General features: G+C 38.0%; 1 protein-coding gene across 2 annotated transcripts; it reads right to left on the minus strand.

The window, feature by feature from the left end:
- Positions 1–941: 941 nt before the first annotated feature.
- On the minus strand, positions 942–24,821 carry rxfp2b (relaxin family peptide receptor 2b). 2 transcript variants are annotated; one of them, XM_056272024.1, is made up of 18 exons: positions 24,493–24,821; positions 20,904–21,041; positions 16,889–16,966; positions 15,805–15,910; positions 14,289–14,360; positions 12,527–12,598; positions 12,123–12,194; positions 11,147–11,218; positions 10,826–10,900; positions 9,381–9,452; positions 8,944–9,015; positions 8,751–8,822; positions 8,559–8,630; positions 8,197–8,268; positions 5,724–5,953; positions 4,307–4,711; positions 1,992–2,210; positions 942–1,408 (listed from the first exon to the last, which is right to left on the minus strand). In XM_056272024.1, the coding sequence occupies exons 1-18, from the start codon at positions 24,608–24,610 to the stop codon at positions 1,164–1,166; spliced, it is 2,262 nt and encodes a 753-aa protein (XP_056127999.1). In that variant the 5' UTR covers positions 24,611–24,821; the 3' UTR covers positions 942–1,163. The 2 variants fall into 2 exon arrangements, with proteins under 2 accessions (XP_056127999.1, XP_056127998.1); XM_056272023.1 differs by having other exon boundaries at positions 4,307–4,717.
- Positions 24,822–25,319: the final 498 nt, after the last annotated feature.

Consider the following 25,319-nt stretch of genomic DNA (forward strand, 5'->3'; position numbering starts at 1 on the left):
TTGGGATGAAAAAAAAGGGAGACGGTCGTCACTGCAGAACACGAAATCCAGGGGGAGGAGTTGGATCCAGATCCAACTCCTCCCACCTTACATACCTAAACCTACCCATCTCCACCCCCTGATCCCTAACCCCACCCCTAATCCTACCCATCTCCACCCCTTAGATCTGGATCCAACTCCGCCCCCTGGATCTCGTGTACTGCAATGAGGTGCTACTGAAAAAAGGAGACTGTGAAGTGAAAACGAAAAAAAAAAATGGTTTGCCATAAATTAAGCAGCTGTGAAATTTGAGGCCATTATACAAAAATATTTTTTATAGTGGGCTAATCATTTTTTAACGTAAAGGGATCCACCGGTTTGTTTACTCTATTGGTATACACACCAATACTCTCTAATGCGCGTAATTTGAATTAAAGAAGTAAATGAGAACACAATTGTTGTAGTAATTCATTCCTGATTTTAAATGTTACATTAACTAACGCAGAGATTTCGGTCTTTCCCCATTCAAACAGATTACGGGGGCGTGGCCTAGATGATCGCCAGGTTGACTGACTTGGCTGATACCCATCACTGTGATTAATAGCCTACAGTCTTTATTATGGCTGTTGGCTGATATTAAACTGCTATGATGAATTTCATGATTGAATGGAAGAAGTAGGTAGCTCCATTTACTATTGCAAGTGAAACAGAATTTGTCTTTATTTTTTGACGCAAATACAATACAAAAAAGGGAACTGTACATCATATACATATGCAAAATACAAATAGCATGCATGCCCACTGTTGGTTGTTAAAAAACAACCCTCTGTCAAAGTAGGCTACATCTTACAAGATCAGTGTATGGTCTTAAAACCTATTGACTAGCAGGGTCATAACATATTCAGCGATTTTAAAGATTTTTATGATGTAGCCTATACTGCAAGAGTAGTGTCAGGCAGGCTATCTTGCACTTTGTTTTATCATTCTTGTCCAACCATAACATGTAGATATTTGATCTACTGTATGTCTTTAATATGGCATCTGATTACAGTCAGTCCATGATTCTGTGATTAGGATCACCAGCAAAGAGGCTCTACCAGGACATCGTCTTTAAGTGCTCCGGCTCTCTGAAAACTCTGTAGATACACTACAGACAAATGCAATGTCCATAATATAGAATATCCTCATCTATAACTGGCATCTATGACTAAGATAGATGTATGTGTGTGGTAGTAAGAAGACCTCAAGGGATCCATGTAAATAACAGAGCTGGTGAAGCTCTTGCGGTCCTGTTTGAGTCTTGGCTGTCTATGGCACCATAAAAGTTCCACCTGCTCTCTGAAGTAACTGGTGGTCAGCGTGTACAGGATGGGATTCAAGGCACTGTTGATGGGAAGGATGAAGATCACCACCCATGATGTGATTGTTCCTGAGAGAGACATAAGATAAGAGATATTTTCCTTTAGTAAAATATTGAGTGCATTATTGTCAGGGTTCTGTCACTTCTGTCTGGTTTATATCTTGGTTTGGTGACAGAGCTCTGACACTCCCAGTTTGTCATGTGTTTGTGTATAGTCTGGTTTGTTGAGCACATGGCCTGTCATGTGTTTCCTTGTGCCATGTGCTCTCCTGTCAATTGTCTAGCCCCTCCCATCTTGTTATCTGATTATTGATTAATTTGCCCCACCTGCCTTCTTCCTTACCCTCTTTTGTTTGCTTCCCTATTTTTTGCCAGATGCCTGTCTCGTTTTCGACCCACGGGGAGTTTTCGTTTGTAGTTTTGTTTTGTTCCTTTATTAATATTCTTATTCCTGCACTTGAATCCTCGCTTCACTATTTTACCATTCCATGACAATTATATGTTTGTTTAGTAAGTCTTTTGTGTAGTTTTAGTAAAATCTAAGTGGCACTTATAAGTTCCTCATATTAATATTTGTGAATGCATTTTTGCTTGTATACCTTTTCTATATGTACGCACATTTTTGCGCCATTTAATTTAAGGACCAACTAACCTGGTATCTTAACTTCCAGCAGGGAGAGGATTTTGACCAGGAATATGGGAATCCAGCAGAGGGCGTCAGAGAACACGATGAAGAAAAAGCGATGTGCCACAGCCACATCCCTGTGCAGCCGTCCACGCAGCTCTGTGGCATCAATGCCTGTTTTGTAGATGGAGTAAAACATGCTGGAGTAGGAGACGACAATGATGAGGAAGGCCACCAGGTTAAGTCCTATAAGTATAAACATAAAACTCTGATTGAAAAACAGCAAAAAGCATAATGAAAACCGGTCAAGGCCATCTCTGTACTGTGACTAAAGGTTTCTTAAAGCTGTTGTAGGTAACTTTTGTAAAAAATATTTTTTACATATTTGTTAAAACTGTCATTATGTCCTGACAGTAGAATATGAGACAGATAATCTGTGAAAAAAAAATCAAGCTCTTCTGGCTCCTCCCAGTGGTCCTATTGCCATTTGCAGAAATACAAGCTCCCGGTCAGAAACAACCAATCAGAGCCAGGAGGAATGTCTTAGCAGTGTCAATCACGCTCGTGTACGCGCTGATCACACCCCTCTTTTGCACAGCGCGAGCCAAATAGAGGTCTCTGCAGACGGTAATAAGAGTTACCAGATCAGGGGGCGAGGCCATAAACAGAGGGGCGTTTTCAACCGCGTTACCTGATTTGCCCACGTCACAGTGTGGGTAGGTCTTAGGGGTGGGGTCGGGAGAAGGGCATCATTTTCATTGCATGATTTATTAACACCCACCAGTGTGAAAACACCCACAAATTTAGAAACACCCACTTTTGTTCCGCAGAGACCTCCTACTCGCGCGAGCCGTCGTTCAAACTCAAGATTGCCGGTGTGCCGCAGCTGTGCTTATGACGGAGAAACAACCTAAACTGCCAATTCTCGAGTGACACCTGCTCATAAAACAAAGAGGTAAAAGGAAAAAAACCGATGACGATAAAGAAGCGAAAAAGAAAGAATTACACAGAGCCCATTGACTCGGTGTCAAAACTCTAGCCGCATAACATGTAGATAAAATGTCACGCACTCTGCTAAGCAACAATTGAAACCTGCTAATTCACTGGCTTGTCATGTTGCTGAAATAATGTACTAGCAAACCTTATCAAGCATTATCTATCGCTAGAATAATTACTTACATACTGTAACGTTAGTTACCGTTATATTAACGTTATCTTACTAGCTATTTATAACTTATAGAAAGAGTGCAACGTTATAAAGTTACATGTAGGCTATTGCAAAATACATAATGATTTGAGGACCAAGTTTGTAGTCAAAGTATGGCCAGGCCATAGTCAATGTAAAGCATATTATTGACGTTTAGTCCCTATTAGTGAATGTGCCATATAACTTTTTATCCGCTGTTATCGGTGGCCCTGTTTACTAGTCTGCGTGTTCACGACAGGCTCCGCTGTGGGGGAGGAGCTGTGGAGGGAGGGCTGTAGCGCAGCAGAGAGCAAGGGGGTGGGACCTGTAAGTTGTGCTTGTTCAAATTTTCAGGCTAAGTCAACGTTTTCTCAAAACTCCCTACTGCAGCTTTAAAGCAGAGCATATAAGAAAAGGGAGGCTTGCAGACCTGGAGCAATTGTCCATAAATCATAAACGATTGCTGAACAATAACTATAGCAAATAATTTAATAACCCCTTATATTCGTGTCATTTCTAGATTTGGTCTGGCTCATACTGTACAGCCTCCCCCTACTGGACGCAACAGGGGTGTATATTTGCCTGTTCCAGGTCTGCATCCTCCCCATTTAAGAGAATACAATTCAATGCAGGACAATAGTTTTCATCAATTCAGTATGGTTGGTTTCATTAATAAACGAGTGCCGTCAGCAGCAGCAGTTAACAGAATGTGGCACAAAAACAAGACAGATATTCTTCAGACTATTGAGGTTGAGACATTTCTCTGTTTTAAAGAGGCCATATTCCACAATTCTTTTTTCTTTTCTTTTTTTTTTTGGTCCACATTTGTTAGTCAAGGTTTCCTGGATCAAAATAGCCAAAAATAAATTTTACATGACATCACAATCTTACAGACCTCAAACTTTTGAATGGTATATTCTTAACAACAACAAAAAATCCACTTAACCTGTCAAATAAATGTGGGCGGTCATGTTAATGTGACATCAAGCCAGAAAGAGACATTTGTGTAGCTCATTTTTTTCAATAAATGACCTATGTGTGCTGGGAAGGCTATTGGATTAGAGACACTCTTTTTATTTCAAAAGAACAAGGGAAGCTATGACTCCTTTAATCTTCATAACTAAATCAAATATTTTTCACCATTGCCAGAACTCACCAAGAAAAATTCCAGTGGAATATCCCTTTGCAATGGGCTTTTCCAGATGCTCAGAGTGAAGAGGGAAACACACTCCATTGTGTCCGTAATAATTCCCAAACATGTCCTCATTAAGCAGAGGCACTGCAGCTATAGAGATACCTAGCAGCCATATAGAAGTCAAGACGGCAAATGTTTGGCACTTGCTTGGTCGCAGGTGGCTGAAAGGGAAAACAATGACTAGGAATTTCTCTATGGTCAAGTAAGTGAGCAGCATGACGGAAACCTCGGAGGACAGCATAGCCAGGAAGCCAATAGTACGACACTCCAGGCTCTCCATCCACAGCTTAGCGTTCTTGTTGTACTCGCCACGGAACTTCACATCAAAGACCCCCACAAAAAACAGATAGACCCCCATCAGGCAATCTGCACCTAGGGATAAATGAAGCATTGTGGTAAATAGCTTTAGCTATTACTCATTAATGAACAAGTAGCTTCCTAAAAGCCCAGATTTACAATTTGGTCTTGTGCCAGAATGTTGGAGCATTTCCTGGCTGCACATACAAATTGTTATTTTTAAAAGATAAATCACAACCCCAGCAGGCCAGAAATCAATTTTTACGAGGCATAGCACAGGTGCGTGACCGAAGCACATGGTAATAACATCGCAGGCTAAAATAGGAGCCTTTCCCATGCCAAACATGGGTGCATTGATTAATGGCACCAGCCCAGGAACTCCAGAGTTAGAATTGATGGCTGAAGGTGATTGTAATAGAGAGCGAATCCTGTGTGAATAGAATTGTTACAGGTTTATTGATTTCCCGTCCGATCACAACAACCTTTCAAGCTGAATGTCAGGCGGGTGATTGTCAACCGTGGGACACTTTGGTTAAAGGAGACAGACAGCAGGAGGACCTGGAGAAAAGGCTTTTTAAACATCTCAAACAGTGCTCTTCCAGAACGAAATAATATTGTCAACTGCTCTCTCACACATCCCTTTCTGAATGCGGAAAGCATAATTGGACAGAGTTCTTCAGTAAGACGAAACCCACATCTTTAATATTCATTAAATCACCACAAGATAAATAGAAAAATTAATAGATAGCTTGCGGTATGTAATATGCCTTGATGTAATTGAGAAGACATTATGGGTGCAGGAACACTTTAAGGTCATGGGTGCAGGAACACATAATTTGAGAGCTTGGTGTCCTAGAAAAATGTTTCTTTGGAGTGCCAGCTGCTTCTGCTTGCGTCACATTGGTTTCATAACAGTCAGCCAATTATAGTACAAATAAGCCCTGGAAACAGATGTTTGTGCCCTCTGGTGTCATTAATGCTGGTATCTTAAAAGACCTGGCATACTCAGACTGTATAATAAAGCATATTTAGTGTTTAATGTAATGTGGGCAATGGTAAATTGTATACGTCAGGTACTCACAGCACAAAACCTTGATGCAGAGGGCATGCAGGTTGTTCTCAGCTCGCAGGACAGTCCGCATCCCGATAACAAAGAGGTTCCCAAAGCAGGTGATAAAAGCCATGACCCACACAGACACACGAAGGACCACGTTAGCAAGCAGATCCTCAAAAGATGAGAGACCATCTGAGTTTGGTCTACACTTCCGGACATGTGGGGCGTAAGAGCAGTACTGGAACTTCTTGAAATATCTGAGAAAAAAAATAATATCAATATTTTAAAATATTTTATTAATATTCATTTTATTAATATGTAATGTTGTTTGCAAATTCACACTGATGTGTGTAATTTCAATTGTGATTCTAGTGGCACCTAACGGAATTGTAAAATATAATGAAACTTTTTCATACAGCTGGTAGTACTATTAACTTGTATATTATATTATATTATATTTTATTCAAATGTAAAAATATTTGTATTTTGACAGTAATTTACACGCTTTTAAAGACGACCCACTATTATCATGATATGCAGTCTGTGGCCAGTCAGGCCACACAGCACCACACCGAACCCAACCCCAACACCCGCCACTGTATGCAGTATATAAAAAGTGTGTAAAAATTCAAGTTTTTTGTTGTGTCCGTGTGGTGACTGTTGTGCCGGTGCTGGTGTCTGTGGCGGTGCCTGCGCTGGTGCCGGTGTGTCCGTGCTGGTGTCCATGTCCATGCTGGTGCCGATGTATGTGCCGGTGCGAATTTCCATGTTGGTATGCGTGCCGGTGTCGGTGCCAGTGTCCGTGCCGATGTCGGTGTCCATGCTGGTGTGTCCGTGCCGGTGTGTCCGTGCTGGGTTTCCATGTCATTTCCATGTTTCAATGTCGTGTGCGTGCCTGTGCCGCTGTCCGTGCCAGTGCCTGTGTCAATGTCTATGCTGGTGTCTGTCTCTGTGCTGGTGCCGGTGTCCGTGTCCAATGTCTATGACCGTGACGGTGTGACGGTGACGTGCCACTGTCCATGTGCCGGGTTTCCATGTCATTTCCATGTTTCCATGACGGTGTGCGTGCCCGTGCCAGTGTACGTGCTGATGTCGGTGTCCATGCTGGTGTGTCCGTGCCGGTGTGTCCTTACCGGTGTGTCCGTGCTGGGTTTCCATGTCATTTCCATGTTTCCATGACGGTGTGCGTGCCCGTGTCGGTGCCAGTGTACGTGCTGATGTCGGTGTCCATGTTGGTGTGTCCGTGACGGTGCCCGTGTCTGTGCCGGGTACCCATGTTGGTGTACGTGCCTGTGTCGATGTCCGTGCCGGTGCCCGTGTACCCGTGTTGGTGTCCGTGCTGGTGCCGGGTTTTATGTCATTTCCATGTCGGTGTCTGTGCCGGTGTCCGTGTTGTCAGGGGTCAATAAGTTTTTTTTATTTATTTTTTTATAAGTAATTAATACTTTTATTTTTACCAAGAATGCATTAATTTGATCAAAAGTAACAGTAAAAGCAAAAAAGTTGTCCTTAAAGGGATAGTTCACCCAAAAATGAAAATTACTCACTCTAATGTTGTTCCAAACCTGTATTAATTTCATTTCTTGTGCTGAACACAAAAGAAGATATTTTGAAGAATGTGAAAATATATACTATGGAATTCACTGGGGACCAGCAACTGTTTGGTTAGTCACATTCTTCAAAATAACTTTTATTTTCAACAGAAGAAAGAAACTTATTTGGGTTTAAAACAACTCAATTTTTTCGTTTTTGGGGGAACTATCCCATTAATGTTAATAAAACAACAAAAAACAAAGAGAAAATAACTCATGATAACTCAATTTATAATTTATACTAAAGTCTATGTAGTGTTTTATTTTTAATTTGTTTATTTAATTTATTTCTTGAAATGCTTCTGATAAATACACCTACTGTAGCTGAAAAAAAACAAAGGCCTGTTTATTTCATTTGTGTATAATATGTTGTGTATATGTAATGTGTATCTTTGTTCTTATATTTTAATAACAAAGAAAATAATGACAAAGATTTTTTATTTTTTTTGTTACCTTGGAAGGCTTTGTTTTTTAAAATAGGGACATTAGTTTGGCTGTAATGCTCGGTCACTTGCAAAATAGTAAAACCAACATGAAAAAGAATCGTGATAAAATGGCGAATCGTGATTTTCCTGACAAAAATTGTGATATGATATTTTTGTCATATCACCCACTCCTAGACCAGATAAATACAGGATACAAGATTTGTATTGATGTAGCAAGTTGTGGCTGGTGTGCCAAAAAGTTCAAGTTAAGTGGTGTCAATAAATGTGTGCTGTTTTTTATTTTATTTACTTGAAGCAAATGTTGTCTTTTCCCTTTATTTTCTTGTCAGTGTGCACCAGAATGCCTTGTTTACATTTTAAAATCGCAAAAAAATTCTTCTGGGATGCCCCTACACCACCCTACAATAATTTGTAAACGTGTCAAATTTTCACCTCTTGTGAGTTTGCAGGTCTGATACTCACATGTAGGAGAGATTATCCATGGTCCGGAACATGCTTGTCTGGATATTTGGGATCTCCACTCCCTCCAGGCCACTGCAGAATATTGACGTTTTAGTGTCCAAGAGCCTTTGGTTATTCCGCTGACCATTGTCGGGTCACCTGCTCTAAGCCTCAGTGAATACTACAATCTGGCACATAGCCTGGTCTGCCTTTTGTTTTCTTGTTTTATCGTTAATATGCGCTGTAGCCCGAAACAAGCCCTTAAACACTAACTCGACTCGAGAACAACCTTTGTTGTGTGCTTACTACAGCATATCAAATTTAATAACATATATTGTTAAAAAACAAATCTCATGAAAACCTTAGATAACGCTGTTACTTACAGAGACTGGAGCTGAATTAGGTGGTTAAATTGGCCTGGGTGGATGTGGTCCAGTGGGTTGTGGGACAGATTCCTACAAATGAGAAAACACAGCAGGCCAATAGTATGTAAATATATACTTTATAAAGATCTGCTCCAGATTTTCATATTTACATTTGAGATCAAATGTGTTCATCCAACTGCTGTTACTCACAGAATTTGCAATGAGGGTAAATCCTTGAAAATACTGATTGGCAGTTCCTTTATCAAGTTACTGGACAGATCCCTGCAAAAGTGACAAGGGCATGTCAAACAATAAAATAATTGATAATAAATCACTAGTGCCTTCTCTTTTTCCTTATTTCCATGCACACACTCATTCAAAGCAATGTTTCATTGTCACTCACAGGTCTCCCATCATGTGCAGGGATTGGAAGGTTTTCTCTGGCAAACTCTTGATGAGATTGGCTCTCAGTGACCTAAAAATGAGAAGACTTAAGATCATAAACCTCACTGAAAGGGTCCTGATTTTGAACTTGTCAGCTAAACTTTTATCAGCTAAAGCTTAAAGAGAAACTGACCTCCAAGAGCATACTCTACTTAGTACTTCAGAATTATTTGGACCAGAGAACATAAACATACAAAGTTTTGAGATTTTTATCATATTAAAATATTCAAATTGTTATGCTGATAATATAATTTGTACAGAAAGATGGTGTATTACATTTTTAAAAGAATGCATAATAGAATAATTTAAACTATGTAATAATCTTAACTATACACCTAAATTTCATTCTAATGAAATTGAATGACTAATGTGGACACCGTATTTAATAATACTTACAGCACAGTAAGATGTTCACAAGCGAGTAAAGTTGACAAGCCCAATGTCGTAATACGATTCCCCTCAAAATCCCTTTAAGAGAGCATGTCATAAATTGATGAGTAAGAATTAATCAAGCAAATAAAAATGCTGGATATACAAAATTTCAGTAAAAATAAAACAGGCATGTTGACATGTACATGTGACATATACACAATATTAAAAGGTAGCATGGCAGCTGAAGGCCTAAGACTATTTGGTTACACCTAAACTAACACAGTCTCATCGGCGTATCAGTGAAATCCAACCTCATCCTGTTGCTCTTGGCTGTCAAAGACGGACACCATGGCCAAGGAGAGAATAACGCTGCATTAGCAACAGAGTACATACTGTTCTTGTACTCCACAAAGATGAGAGCAAGAAGGGTGAGCCCCAGGTAGCATTTAGACCTGTCTGGGATCTTAAAAAGAGCCAACAAAAAAAAACTAATGCAGCAAGAAAAAATGCTACAGATGTACACTATATATATATATAGATAGAAGTATGTTTTTTTTTTTTTACAAATATACAGTGAGAAAAATAAGATCTGTGGTGAACATAACTTTATGATACGTTTTGCTCTATAATGTAAATTACACACACCCATTTCGTAAACAAATCTAGAAGCTGTTATGTTTAATTTAAATAAGCTTATGTTTCTAATAAGTACATAAGAACGTTTGGGGTGTGAGTGTGTGCAGGTTAATTTGTTGAGCAAAACGTTCAAGTATTGTCACATTATGTTTACCACAGATTTTATTTTACTCATAAATTGAAAAACCCCATTATAAAACCCCATAGGGAACTCTTGAGGGAAACATTAGCGAATTAGTCTTTCGGGTCCCTGCAGCACTCTATTCAGCTCTTCATTTTTACCCATGGTAAATGAACTTGTAAATGATTTTAAACTTGATTTCTTTTAAAGCATTTCCAATTTGTATAAAATGAGCTATATAAATAACAAAAAAATATACCACTGAATATTACAATATCTTTATTGTATTCTAAGTTACAGGCATGCCAACGTATGGGGACAAAACCCATAACAAGTGCTTCTCCCTATTTTTGAACTGTCTCCATTGGTATAATGCAACAATTGCTAAAGACAACATATTTTACTAAGTCAAGTCAAGACCCTTGACTTGACTTCAAGTCACAGACATTGACATTGACACCCCTCTAAAAAATAGTGGATTACTCAATAAACTAAATATTTATCCATGGCATTTGATATTTTGACTTTCATTACTATTTATGTTTGTCTTTCTTCAGAAAAAAATATTAACAAAATGTAAAAATGTGAGCCGGAGACCTCAGCGACCTTCCTCGCTGCCAGTTGTCTCGGAGTGACCCAGCTCTGTTTCAAACATGATCTTCCTCGCTGCCAGCATCTTCCTAACTGAACTGAAAGAGAAGTGGATACTTACAGCCAGCTGAGTAAGGGCATATGGGTGCAGAGTCTGGCGGGGGGGAGCTGTTCTAGAGAGGTATTTACCATTGACCTGTACAGATGTTTAGGTGAGGTGAGCCACAACATCGTACAGACATTTAAAACTAGTGCACAGACTTAAATCATTTAAAATGCTAATTTATTTTTCAGAGCAATATTTTTTTGTGACTGAAGCAACTTGGGTGAAAATATACAGTAAAACGCATTGATTCTGAAGAATCTTGTAAATAAATGTGTTTATTTAAACAAAAGAAGGAAATGAACAGTACTTCATAAATGAGGATGGATGAAGACTTACATGAAGAAGAGGGAACTCAGACCAGTAAATGTGTTGGCTGTAATTGTTGTTATGGGATTGTCATCCAAAATCCTGAAGATAAAATAACTTTCAAAACTTGCAAAAATGTTCCTAAACCACCAGCCAAACTAATGGACTAATTAATTTAATAAATGAATAACTCGTAGATTCAGTGCAGATACAATACCATTTAAAAGTTTGGGGTCAGTAAGATTGTTTTTTTATGAAATGGATATCTGTTACGGGCGTGGTGAAGGTAGATGAAGACAAGAGTCCAGATTTCCAATTCAATAAACTTTACTATTAAACTGCTCAAGAAACAGGTATAGGCAGGCAGAGGATAAACACACCAAGGTAACATACACAAACGATAACCGACCAGGAGTGAGGGAGAACACAGGGTTTAAATACACATTGAACAGATTGGGGAAACAAGGCACAGCTGGGGCAAATGAACTGATAATGACAGGTAAACAGGTGAATTAACTAAACAGTAATGAGGAGCGGGAAAATGGAAACAGGACTGAACCAAATACACAAAGAACGGGGGAAACACAGAACACACATGTAACAATATCCTTCAGCAAGGATGCATTAAATTGATCAAAGGGGACAATAAAAGCAGTTTAAAATGTAAGAATATTTCACAATATTACTGTTTTTATTGTAACTGCACTGTCAACTGTTTTGATCAAAAATGCAGCATTGTTGAAATATTAACAACCCTAAATTGTAATAACATGCTATGAATTTTGAATCTATTTTAATATACTACAACAATAAAAGGGTATTTAATTGTATTAATACAGATTTTATTCTTGGTCAAAATATTCAATATGTATTGTGTAGCCTACTTATGCAAAAAAATTAAAGTTAATAACAGGCATCTACTGCTGTTGCAAAACATTTTAGAAATAATGCAGTCTTTATGACTCATGTAAAAACTTGTAAACAGCTTGTTGATGGTTGTACTCACAACCACTTGAGCTTATGAAGATCACTGAAGACTCCAGGTGAAAGCAAGGAGATGCAATTCTGGCTCAAAGATCTGCAACACAAGAACAAGAAATTATGTTGAGCTTTCCTCAGAATGAGGGAAGTTTTAACAAAGACAAAAAAAATCACTGAATTGAACTTTCATAATTGAGGAACTTCACATCTGAATTGAGCTGAATGGTAACAGTATAATCTTGCTACAGCTGCTTTACAGCAGAATTTGATTGTGTTTGCATCATTAATACTTTCCAGTTTATTATTGTGAAGCTGCTTTGAAACTATCTAAGTGCTATAAAAAATAAGGGTGACTTGACTATTCCCTTGTTCAATGTGAGAAAAATATATATATTACACTTAAAAAACACAAAAAAAAAACCTACTTACAGTTTTTCAAGCTTATATAGTCCACTAAAAGCGTGAATGGAAACAGTGAGAATGCAATTATCCTGGAGAAACCTGAGGAAGAAAAAAACAACAATCAGCAATTTGGTCAACAGCTGGTTGTGTTTAACAGGTTAACCAAACTGATAATATATATATATATATAGTAAAAAAAAAATCATGTTTGTTGAAGGAGGGACTCGAGCCATATAGACTAAAATATCAGAGACTTTGTGATAAGCCTGGTTTTTGGATTGCTGATTTGCACTTATATGACAATAGACTGCCTCATTGTGTTTCTGACCAACGCCTGTACCTTGACCGCAATTTCAGCCTGCCACATATCCTTTATTTATCTTTAATAAATCTCTGCAAATGTATTCTACTCCACCTCCCACACCTCCATCATATCACAGAATACTTCAACAACTCACATTCATAGCCATCCTTTGCCATCAGTACTGTATCCAAAACTAAATGTCCCCAACCAAAAATTCATCTAAAAATGAATAAATATTTGAAAATATAGGAGGCGCTAAAATGAATGCCTCATTAGGGCAGTTTCCACATTCTGTGTCTGTGACAAGTGAGCGTCATCACATTGTAACTGCACAAGTTGTGTTTTCAAGATGACAGTGTCTGCTGGCTCTTTACAGAACATATAGTCATTTTTGGGTCATCTACAATATTAAATATTTAAGGGCTTTGAATTATGAATTAGGAAATGGGCCATTGATAATTAATCATAAAATGTATAATTTATATAAGAAGAAAAATCCATTAACCTACATGGAACAGAACCTAAACACTGAAGTGTAGCTACACATAGCTCTAATGGTAAAACTCTACCCTCAGTGCCGTTTCTGAGACCCAACACATTGATTATGTATAAATGCTGTTCTTTTGAATGTTTAGAAATTAACACAGTTTCCACAAACATAAAGCAGCAATTGTTTTCAACATTGATATCAGCATAAATCTGAATATTATAATGATTTCTGAAGGGGTAGTGGCCACTGAAAATTCAGCTTTTCCATCACAGGAATAAATGATATTTGATATTGTTTTAATATTTCACAATATTACTGATTTTACTGTATTTTTGATAAAAAAAAATGCAGCCTTGTGAGCATTAGAGACTTTCAAAAACATATGAACGGTGACTTATGAACTTATGAACGGTGTAGTGTTTATTCCATTAAAAATTCAAAAGATCTTAATCATGACTTCTTTACAAAAATTATTTTATGAAAATGATTTGTAAAAAAGAAAAACATTACTCTATTGGTGTAACGCTGATGTCTTTTGACAAATATCTACAGTATAAGTGCTTGTGGCCACTATCCTCACGCCTGTCAGTGTGTAGGCTACTACTAGAAAGCATTAAATCACCATAGAGCGACACACAACATCCCAGCTTTAATGGCATGCTACAGAAACCTGCCAATACTGAGATTAACAAGCAGCAAGCTCAATTTAAAGGAAGGTGACCATGGCCTCATCTTAAAAGCTTCAGTGGATTCAACAGAAAGCTGATCATAAACGTTAATCAGTTTCATGCAGGAACCAATATTTTTTGTACCACATAAACAGGCATTGGCAGTACAGGTTGACAGCTCCATTATAAGCCTCTGTGTTGATTTGCGGCTTAAGCAAAGCATCCTTAGTCAATGCATACCAAAGTTGTCTTCAGCAGGTCTTATGAAATCAATCACGGAAATTATAACTAGCGGATCAGAGGAAAGGAATGCTTATTCATACTTACAGCCTCTGTAGTTTTATGTATTTGTTGAAGGCTTTATCGGGTAACATGCGAATCTCGTTGCTCTTCAACGATCTGTCCAAAAGCAACAGAAACAGCTAATTAAACATTCAGCAGTGTTTCATTTGTGTATGCTTAAGAAAATAAATGATAAAGAAAATTTGCTTATAGGCCTACTGATACTGTCTTTTGTTTAATCCAATGTATTTTGCACACTAAAGGTCTTTCCACTCTTCAAATTGTTAAGCCGTGTCATGTTTGCATGTCACTGCTGTTTTACTGAATATACTATTCAGACCATAGCTGTGAGAATAAAACTATCTCTTTTTATAACGTTACTGCCTTGTGTCAACGTGACGAGAAGCTGCTCACTGCAGAGCAAATGGAGCGAATGTAATTTGGGCCTAATGGGTGGAGCTATATATATCCAACCAAACCCTAACCTACCCACAACTCTATCCCTCCACCCCACTAGACATTCAGAGAGGAGGAGCTGGTCATCATTTCACTCTTGAACGTGTCAAGTGCATGGTCAAGTCAGTGTCGTGAAACGAAATTTGGTCCGCGAAAGTTTCTGTGACGCAACACGCATCAGTGGGCAAGATTTCTGATTTTTTTGTTTATTTCTAAACAGCCGGCCGTGGGGTTGCCAAGGAATTTGGCTACTTTTAAACTTTTTTTTTTTTTTTTGTAACGTGGGTAAAAGGTTGTTTAGTTTTGTGAGGGAGTTTATGATTAGGCTACTATAGTGATTTTCAAGTTGAAATTTGTATAACTCACTGCACCAGTGGCCCTGGCTGACCCTGCTCTAGAGCTTATTACTGGGTTATGTTTTTTTGGCTGCCTTCACATGCTATCGGAATGATCGTACGATTTCCTTAGTCGGAATTGGACATGAACCCCCTCTCAGTATTTACCACTGGGAAACTCAGATATGATTTTGATTCCAGAGTTTCCGAGTTGGGCGTGCCATAAACTTTAAACATGGCGGAGGGGAGAATAATTGCTCCTTTGACTGCTATTCTTTATTTGTTTTTTTTCCCACAACAGCTACATCGCCTTGTCTTGTTGTTAAAGTAGGGCATATTTACTTATAGGCATAATCATTTCAAGCATTGTTTTTACACAGTGGAAATAGCATGTAGCCTATTTGACAGAAATTCCAGAATTGTCAGCAAGCTGACTATCTATATAGTGTGGTGAATGTTTTTATATGGTTGTCAACGAATGGGAAGCTACAATTTATTAAAAATTAAATATATATTCAATATAATTTGGCTTTAATAAGATTTCCCCAAGAATTAGGCAAAAGTAACCTGGTGTCCTGCACGATTCCTGTTCTTTCCGACAACAAAGTACTATGCGATGAGCTCGTAATCACAACTTCAGAAGTGGGAAGTAGGAAATTTCCGATAGCTTGTGAAAGCAGCATTAAACCTTCAACAATTCACAATCTTTTGTATCAGTGAGCTAGGCTAATGTACATTTTTACTCAAATTTGCAATGGAAGGCTGCGTACAGGAAGGTAACATTCGCTGACACCTGCGGAACGGATCTCAAGCTGACATGCACACAGTGGATCTTATTGTTAATGCACTGGCAACGATCAGGATACTGCTCCACTTCTGCAAGGCAGGACAGGAAAGAGATACATATATACACAGACATACATTCATTCAAATTCAACAGTTTTGGCAATATGGAAGTTGTGTGCAGTGACAACCAAAATATAGGTAAAAATTAACACTGATTTACATTGTTGAAAGTATATTAAAATTAATTTTAAATTAGGATTATTTCAAATATATTTCAAAGTTTAAAAATGAGTTGACCTTATCCACCTTTTTCCTATGACCCATGACGCTTTTCACGAATTATGGAAGTACAAACGGTAAACAATTAGCAAAAGGTTCGCCATATTTATTCGTCAAATGACATTATAAACTCACCCTTTAACCATCGAACCTTAAAAGGAAATGTAAAAGTTAAGCATGAACAAATTACTACAACAGACAATTAAAGAAATATAGGCTACCCCAAAAGCTCGATTAGCCTAATTCAACAGAAATGGACGTGTTAAATACCACTGTTATGTCTGTATTATGTAACATACCATAATCAAAAATGTTAATTAACTGAAACATTGAGTGATACTTTTTCAAAGTGACATCCAGCGACTGAAAGAGCTCTTGCTATGTTATACCATATCACATTAAAATAAAATACCAAGTGTTATATTATTCTCCTGACTTCAGAAAAGTACATTTTACAGCTCATTCAGTCTAACTGACGGATAATGATTATTTGTAGTACGATTACGATTTGAAATGATTTGTTTCAGTCTTTTTGAGTGGAACTTCCACAAACCGGAAGAGCCTCCCATAATCTAAAATGGAGCATAGTTAGGAAAAATGTGGATAATGAACTTCTATTGAAGTGACATTAAAAATTGCACTTGATATATTTGGCATAGGCCTAGTTTAGGCAAAGTTTGTACTAATACAAGCAGTACTGTCTAGAACTGGACTGTCTAAATTGTGTTTTTGAGACTGCAAGACGGCAAGTACAAGAGGTTAACGATTAGGTATTAGGTGTATATTTACGGCACTCTGTGGAAAGCTCTTGTGGATAAACCCTTTTGAATGTCTGGTCGAAGAGGTCTGCCCAGCCACTGTTATCCCCTTCAGAGAGATGGACAGCGATGAAATAGACGTCAACATGAGACGAGCACACAAACACATTCACACAAAACACAGACAGGCATAAGTTCATAATTGATAAAACAATGATACGATATTGTATCAATTTTAATATATATATATATATATATATATATATATATATATATATATATATATATACTGTACTGTAGATCAGTCTATAGGGGCTAGTTGTCACTATTTTGTACACTTTTATTTAGGTCCATGTTTATCTTGGGAAAAGACACAGACTTCTTCTTGTCTACAAAACATGCAACTGATCATTTCCACCATTATGGCCCAGGATAACATAAAAATACAGACTTAAAAACACGCTGACCTTTTGTCCCACTACTGGGGCATGTTGTCACATTGTAGGGTTGCCACAACTGAAACTAGAAAACAATTGAAACAGAAATTTAATTGTGATTTAATTGTCATTAAATTGTGTGACACATATTTTCTCGACCTGACATCTGAAAACATTATAGTTACTGAGATAAACATGGACTTGTGGCATCCCTGTGTGACAACTAGCCCTGGTCTATATATAGCTACATATATACACTCACCTAAAGGATTAGAACACCTGTTCAATTTCTCATTAATGCAATTATCTAATCAACCAATCACATGGCAGTTGCTTCAATGCATTTAGGGGTGTGGTCCTGGTCAAGACAATCTCCTGAACTCCAAACTGAATGTCAGAATGGGAAAGAAAGGTGATTTCAGCAATTTTGAGCGTGGCATGGTTGTTGGTGCCAGACGGGCCGGTCTGAGTATTTAACAATCTGCTCAGTTACTGGGATTTTCAGGCACAACCATTTCTAGGGTTTACAAAGAATAGTGTGAAAAGGGAAAAACATCCAGTATGCGGCAGTCCTGTGGGCGAAAATGCCTTGTTGATGCTAGAGGTCAGAGGAGAATGGGCCGACTGATTCAAGCTGATAGAAGAGCAACTTTGACTGAAATAACCACTCGTAACAACCGAGGTATGCAGCAAAGCATTTGTGAAGCCACAACACGCACAACCTTGAGGCGGATGGGCTACAACAGCAGAAGACCCCACCAGGTACCACTCATCTCCACTACAAATAGGAAAAAGAGGCTACAATTTGCAAGAGCTCACCAAAATTGGACAGTTGAAGACTGGAAAAATGTTGCCTGGTCTGATGAGTCTCGATTTCTGTTGAGACATTTAGATGGTAGAGTCAGAATTTGGCGTAAACAGAATGAGAACATGGATCCATCATTCCTTGTTACCACTGTGCAGGCTGGTGGTGGTGGTGTAATGGTGTGGGGGATGTTTTCTTGGCACACTTTAGGCCCCTTAGTGCCAATTGGGCATCGTTTAAATGCCACGGCCTACCTGAGCATTGTTTCTGACCATGTCCATCCCTTTATGGCCACCATGTACCCATCCTCTGATGGCTACTTCCAGCAGGATAATGCACCATGTCACAAAGCTTGAATCATTTCAAATTGGTTTCTTGAACATGACAATGAGTTCACTGTACTAAAATGGCCCCCACAGTCACCAGATCTCAACCCAATAGAGCATCTTTGGGATGTGGTGGAACGGGAGCTTCGTGCCCTGGATGTGCATCTCACAAATCTCCATCAACTGCAAGATGCTATCCTATCAATATGGGCCAACATTTCTAAAGAATGCTTTCAGCACCTTGTTGAATCAATGCCACGTAGAATTAAGGCAGTTCTGAAGGCGAAAGGGGGTCAAACACAGTATTAGTATGGTGTTTCTAATAATCCTTTAGGTGAGTGTAAATATATTTATATATACAGATTGGCCAAAACATTATGACCATCTGTCTAATATGCTGTTGGTCCTCCGCGTGCTGCCAAAACAGTGCTGACCCGCCGAGGCATGGACTCTACAAGAGCCCTGAAGGTGTCCTGTGGTCTCTGGCACCAAGACATTAGCAGCAGATCCTACAAGTCCTGTAAGGTTGAGAGGTGGAGCTGCAGTGGATCCGAATTGTTGGTCAAGCACATCCCACAGATGCTCAACTGGATTGACATCTGGGGAATTTGTAGGCCAAGGCAACCCCTTGGAACTCTTCATCATGTTCCTTCAAACCATTGCTGAACAATGTGCAGTGTGACAGGGTGCATTATCCTGCTGAAAGAGGTCACTTCCACCAGGGGAGACCATTGTCATGAAGGGGTGTACCTGGTCTGCAACAATGTTTAGGTAGGTAGCACACGTCAAATTTATGTCCACATGAATGGCTGGACCCAGGGTTTCTCAGCAGAACATTGCCCAGATCATCACACTTCCTCCACTGGCTTGTTGTCGTCCCACAGTGGATCCTGGTGCCATCAATTCCCAAGGTAAATGCACACGTACATGGCCGTCCATGTGATGTAAAATAGAATGGGACTCATCAGACCAACCTTCTTCCATGGCTCCAATTCTGATGCTCACATGCCATTTGTAGGCGCCATTTGTCGGCGGTGTACAGGGGTCGTCATCATAGGCACTTTGATTGATCGGCGGCTACACAGCCCCATAGGCAGCAGAGTGCGATGCACAGTGTGTTGTGCATCATTACAATTTTGTGTGACCTTCTGTAGACCTTCTGTTGGCTCAATCAATCATTTATTTCTAGAGCATGTTTAAAACACAACCAAAGTTTACCAAAGTGCTTTACAAAGAATAAAAGAAACACAAGAAATAAAAATAATATGCATACATACCAAACAAGCCAAAAAAAGTAATAAGCAATCAATAAAATAAAAGAGAAACCCAGGATGACAAACTATGGAGTGTTAAAAGCTAGGGTGAATAAGTAAGTCTTAAGATAAGATTTAAAAATACAGACAGATGGGGCATGCCTAATAAAGGGAGGAAGGCTATTCCACAGCTTTGGTCCAACAGTGGCGAAACAGTGCGATCACCACTTTTTTTTAAGTTTTACTCTAGGAACTGTGAGAAGACCAAGGTCACAATATCTCAGGTTTCTAGGAGTGTACGGAAACAAAATATCAGTTAAATATTGAGGTGCCAAATTATTGAGGGCTTTGTAAACAAACAATACAATTCTAAACTCAATCCTATACTTGACAGGAAGCCAGTGCAGGGACATTAAAATTGGTGTTATGTGGCCATATTTTCGCTTCCCTTCAAGCAGTCTAGCAGCTGCGTTTTGAACCAACTGCAGACGAGAGATGGAAGCCTGAGAAATGCCATAGTACAGCAAATTACAGTAATCAAGCCTAGATGTTACAAAAGCACGAAGAGCTGTTTCAAAATTTATCCTTGATAAAAAGGGCTTAACTTTACTGAGAAGACGAAGTTGGTAGAAGTATGACTTGACAACAGATGAGATCCGTTTGTCAAACTTCAAAACTGGAGTCAAATAGGAAGCCCAGATTCCTGGCACACTGTATGGGGTGAGGAAGCCAAGATCAAAATCAAAAACACTGTTTTCCTTGGGGCCAAACATAATAAACTCAGATTTGTTTTCATTTAGGTGTAACAAATAGCTTGAAAGCCATGACTTAAGTTCGTTCAGGCAATCTAACAGCTAGTGGCTGAAGAGAATATGTATTATTGCATTGCAAGGGAAAGTAAAGGTGGGTATCATCGGCATATAGATGAAAAGAGACACCATGTTTTAAAAAAAATAGATGCCAGGGGGAGCAAATACAGAGCTCGGACCAGACGGGATAGCCTTCGTTGTCCTTGTGCATCGATGAGCTTTGGGAGCCCAACACCCTGTCGCCAGTTTATGGTTTGTCCCTCTTCGGATCACTTTTGGTTCACCACTGCTGACCGCAAGAAACCCACAAGCCTTGCCGTTTCAGAGATACTCTGAACCTATATATATACTGTATATATATATATATATATATATAAGCTATATGTGAGATGTCTGTATTTGTAAAAAGCTCTTACCACAATTGTCTTCGTCAGCTCCATTGGGACAGTCGTTTTTTCCGTTGCAGTGCAGAACCTGTGGCAGACAAATGCTCATATTGCCACATGGAAAGTGACCCAGCTGACAGTCTTCTGAAGGCCTGCGCTCCAGCCCTGCTGCTGGGACAATATACAAGTAAGAAATCACTTCGAACACTTCATGCTTATGCTAATCTTCTGCTTTAATGGTAAAATGCAATGTCATTCAGATATAAAGATCCATGTCGGGTGGTATAAATGCAGCTATAATACTGTCTTTCTTGTTTTTCTTCCAAGACCGTGGGCATGTGTTTGCATGTGATTATTACAACAACTTTTACATGTCAATACTGAACTCTAATGACATTATAGTTTATTTAGGATATTGGGGCTTTTAAGGCTTTAGTAAAAACATGAATGATAAGCACTCTGTAACAATTATTGCCCTGTGATCCAAGCCTTCGTTTAACCCTGCTCGCGTGGCGGTCAAAATGAAAGTTTTTATTTATTTATTTTAAAGAAATAAATGTACTATATACGAAAATGTTATGGTACTAAATTAATTTTTTTGCAGTAGTTATAATCTATTTATTCAGTTTTGAGCATAGACCTGAAAATGAAATTTCCAACTTAAACTTTTTAAGTATTTACTGTAATACTTTGGAGCACAGGTTTAAGTTTGGTCTCTTTTTAAAGATGACACAGATTATTGGCAGATTATTGCTAAAAATTAAAAGTGAACGTAAATGTAAAGTTTTAAAAAGTGAACTTAAAAAGGGTAAAATAATTTTACATTTATTGTTATGGAAACTGCACAAAAACACTATTTTCAATTTTTATATGAAATATATATTTTCCAAAACACATTTTACTCTGAAACTGTGAGAAAATCAAAGCCATAAATCTAAACAAGTTGTGTTGGAAACTTGACCTTGATATCTAAAAAAATAAAGAAAAGAGATTTCAGTAAGATGTTGATTGGGCGCAGAACCAGAGGGTTAATAAGATAATGCTAATCTAATCTGCTTTCCAAATGCCTTGAGAAAAGGGACAAACAGTGCAGATTGTCAAAAATAAATACATTTTCTTTGAGTGTTAAATAATAGACTCATACTGGTTTATATGGTGGCACATGCTTCAGAAACAAGAACATTAGGTTGGAATATTCATATGAGTGCAAATCTGTAATGCAAATCTACTTCTAAATGTGATATAGCTGTAATTACAGGTGTAAAATAGAGAGGAGAAGAGAGAGGTGAACAGAGAGATATCAAATCATAAACGGATCCATTATATTATATTATACATTTCTTAACATACTTAATCATGACTTTTAAAGGCAAAAATACATTTGAGAGAATTTGATGAATTTAGTGAGGGTAAATTTTCCATGACCTCTGTAAAGTGTCTTTCTATTTAGAGAGTGTCTTAGAATGTCTTCAATAAGAACTCAGCGTTCGAGTTTTAGACAAGACTTTATGCCATATGTGAAATCACAGGAAAAAGACAACAGCTTGCTGTCCCTTCTAGAATCCTGTACTGTAATGCTTAATGCCAACTCGACATTTCCGATCTTCGAGCAGAAGGAGAAGGACAAATGTTTTTTTTTTAAAGATATCAACAATCTGACTTTTGATGGAGCCTGCATGAATCATACAGTAAATCACAATATGTTCATTCATTTGGCCAGAGGAGAACTGAGCCTGGTTTCTTCCAAGGTTTTCTCTCTCTCTCCATATCTGTCACCTGGTAGAGTTTAGGTCAGTTATTTGGTTGAGGTTTATAAGAACCTTAATATTCAGTAATATTATCGATTTGAATATTGATGATCTGCGATGAAACAATCTGTATAAAGCATTATGTAAATAAAGGTGACTTGAGCCTAACAATCAATAGGCCTACTAAATTGTAATTTTATGAATTGTATAAATCTCTATCAAATGTAGGCTATTTGGTTTTGGTTCGGTTGGAAGTTTACTAAAGGGATAGTTCACTTTGAAATTAATTTTTGATATGTTTTAGCTTACCTTAAGGGTTCATCCAAGATGTAGGTGTCTTTGTTTCCGCAGTAGTTTCAATTTTGATATTTTTAGGTCAAACCGTTCTTGTCTGTCAGTCATATAATGCAGGTCTATGGTCACTTCCTCATAGAGCATGCACAGAGAAGTCCAAATTAAACATGATTTAATGACTCGTAAATGTAAGTACACATTGATGGCCTATACGACACGAAACGAGCGGTTTGTGTGAGAAAACGAACAGTATTTATATCGTTATTACCTCTTGTAACGCACAGACCGAAGCGCCCGCGCCCTCAGATCACTTGGACCTGGCTGTGGTTACAAGAGGTAAAAACAATATAAAACTGTTCGTTTTCTCACACAAACCGCTCGTTTCATGTCTTAGGCCATCAATGTGTACTAACATTTACGAGTCATTAAATCATGTTTAATTTGGATTTTTCTGTGCATGCTCTTTGAGGTGGTGACCCTGCATTACTGACAGACAAGAACGGTTTGAACTAAAATATCAAAATTGAAACTACTGCGGAAACAAAGACACCTACATCTTGGATGCCCTTGAGGTAAGCTAAAACATATCAAAAATTAATTTCAAAGTGAACTATCCCTTTAACTAACATTTTAAGGGAAATCCTATCTTCCTGTGCCACACAGAATATTCACATAAAGGCTAAAAAGGGGTTTTTCACAGTGATGCCATGAAGAACCATTAGTGGTTTCACAAAGTACCTTGAGTGAACCGCGTTCTTAAAAGAACCTCTTCACTATTATTATTATTATTATTATTAGTAGTAGTGTAAAGAATATTTTAATGATCTAAAGAACCTTTTACACTATAACATTGTTATAATTGTTACTTTTACACAAGATTGAACATCTTGGAAACATCCCATGGATGAAAAAGATTCTTCAATGCAACAAAGTCCCTTTTATTTTGAAGACTAGTTGGATTACTACCTGTTCCTCAAGAGCAAAGTGTGCACACTGACCTCATTTATAGCAACATTGCCAAGAATAGTGATAAAGAGTATTTATACAATAAATCTCACTCATGGGCTGTGATACTGCATTTCATATTAGTGACTATTCATACACAAACGTGATTTTATTCTAATTAATTTGGTATTTATAATATTATTCACTTGATGCAATCAAGTCCCAACCTAAGCGCTTGACTTGTCTCTTGTCATGCAGAATAGTTTGACACTGTTCTTTAAGAGAACCAATTTAGGCTACAGCAGCAATACTGTAGCTCTCTCAAGACTATTCACCATCCCTTAAAACTAAAATTTATGTAGCCTGACATAACCTTATGGAATTCCAACAGCAGAAATATACATTTTTTTAAATTTTGGATTTCATTGTTCAACACAATTTGGTACCGCACAATTTACAATTTGTATAAATATAGGCTTAGACTACTATAAATACGATAGGCTACACATTAAATTTACAGTAAAACGAATGATATGATAATGATATTTATATTTATGAAACTAGAAGGACACCAACAATAACTTTTTTCTTTTATTTAAGATGACCCAGCTCTGTCTTTTATAATTTCTTACCTTTGATTGTTGTTATCGATATAGTGAACAATATCCACATCAAACATAAATTCAATGTAAAAAAGCTCACAGCAGCAGATTGAACCGATCTCATTGTGGCTTCGTGCCAGTCGTACATGCCCACATGAGTCCAATTACATTTGATCCAAACACTGAGCTGGAAAAAATCACGATATCTGTCTCGACAGCTTCCTTTTAATAGTAAGAAAAAAAATAGAGCGCGTTATTGTGTGAATGAACGAGCAACCATGAGTCTCACGGGCAATTCAAAATCGTCTCTCACCAGAGTGATTTTGCGTCAATACAGGTGGAAACCTGTCACATTTTACAGTGCAACAGTTTGAGAGAGAGAGAGAGAGAGAGAGAGAGAGAGAGAGAGAGAGAGAGAGAGAGAGAGAGAGAGAGAGAGAGAGAGAGAGAGAGAGAGAGAGAGAGAGAGAGAGAGAGAGAGAGAGAGAGAGAGAGAGAGAGACTACTGAGTCTCTACTGTGCGTCAGCCTCATCTTGTGTGGTTACTATGAAACCTGTGGCCAGTCCTGTTCATCTTTTCATACCATTTACATAAAAGAGTCATTCCACGAAACCGGTACGATTTGAGTCCCTCTGACCTTTTTAAGTGTATTTTACCTATTGGGTCACCAAAATCTATTATTAAAAGCTTTTTGTATCAATTGAAATGTCTCCTTTAATAGAGTTTAAAAATAATGACAAACATTTTATCTTTATATTAGAAATTATCTTGATTTTTCAGTTGACACCACCTATTTTGTCATGTCCCTCATGGCCTTCTATGAAAGTGTACTTGGAATATGAATAATAAAATTAGA

The sequence above is a fragment of the Rhinichthys klamathensis genome, unplaced genomic scaffold (genome assembly GCF_029890125.1).
Source record: "Rhinichthys klamathensis goyatoka isolate OS25496 unplaced genomic scaffold, OSU_Roscu_1.1 h1tg000329l_1, whole genome shotgun sequence".
Classification (NCBI taxonomy): Eukaryota; Metazoa; Chordata; class Actinopteri; order Cypriniformes; family Leuciscidae; genus Rhinichthys; species Rhinichthys klamathensis.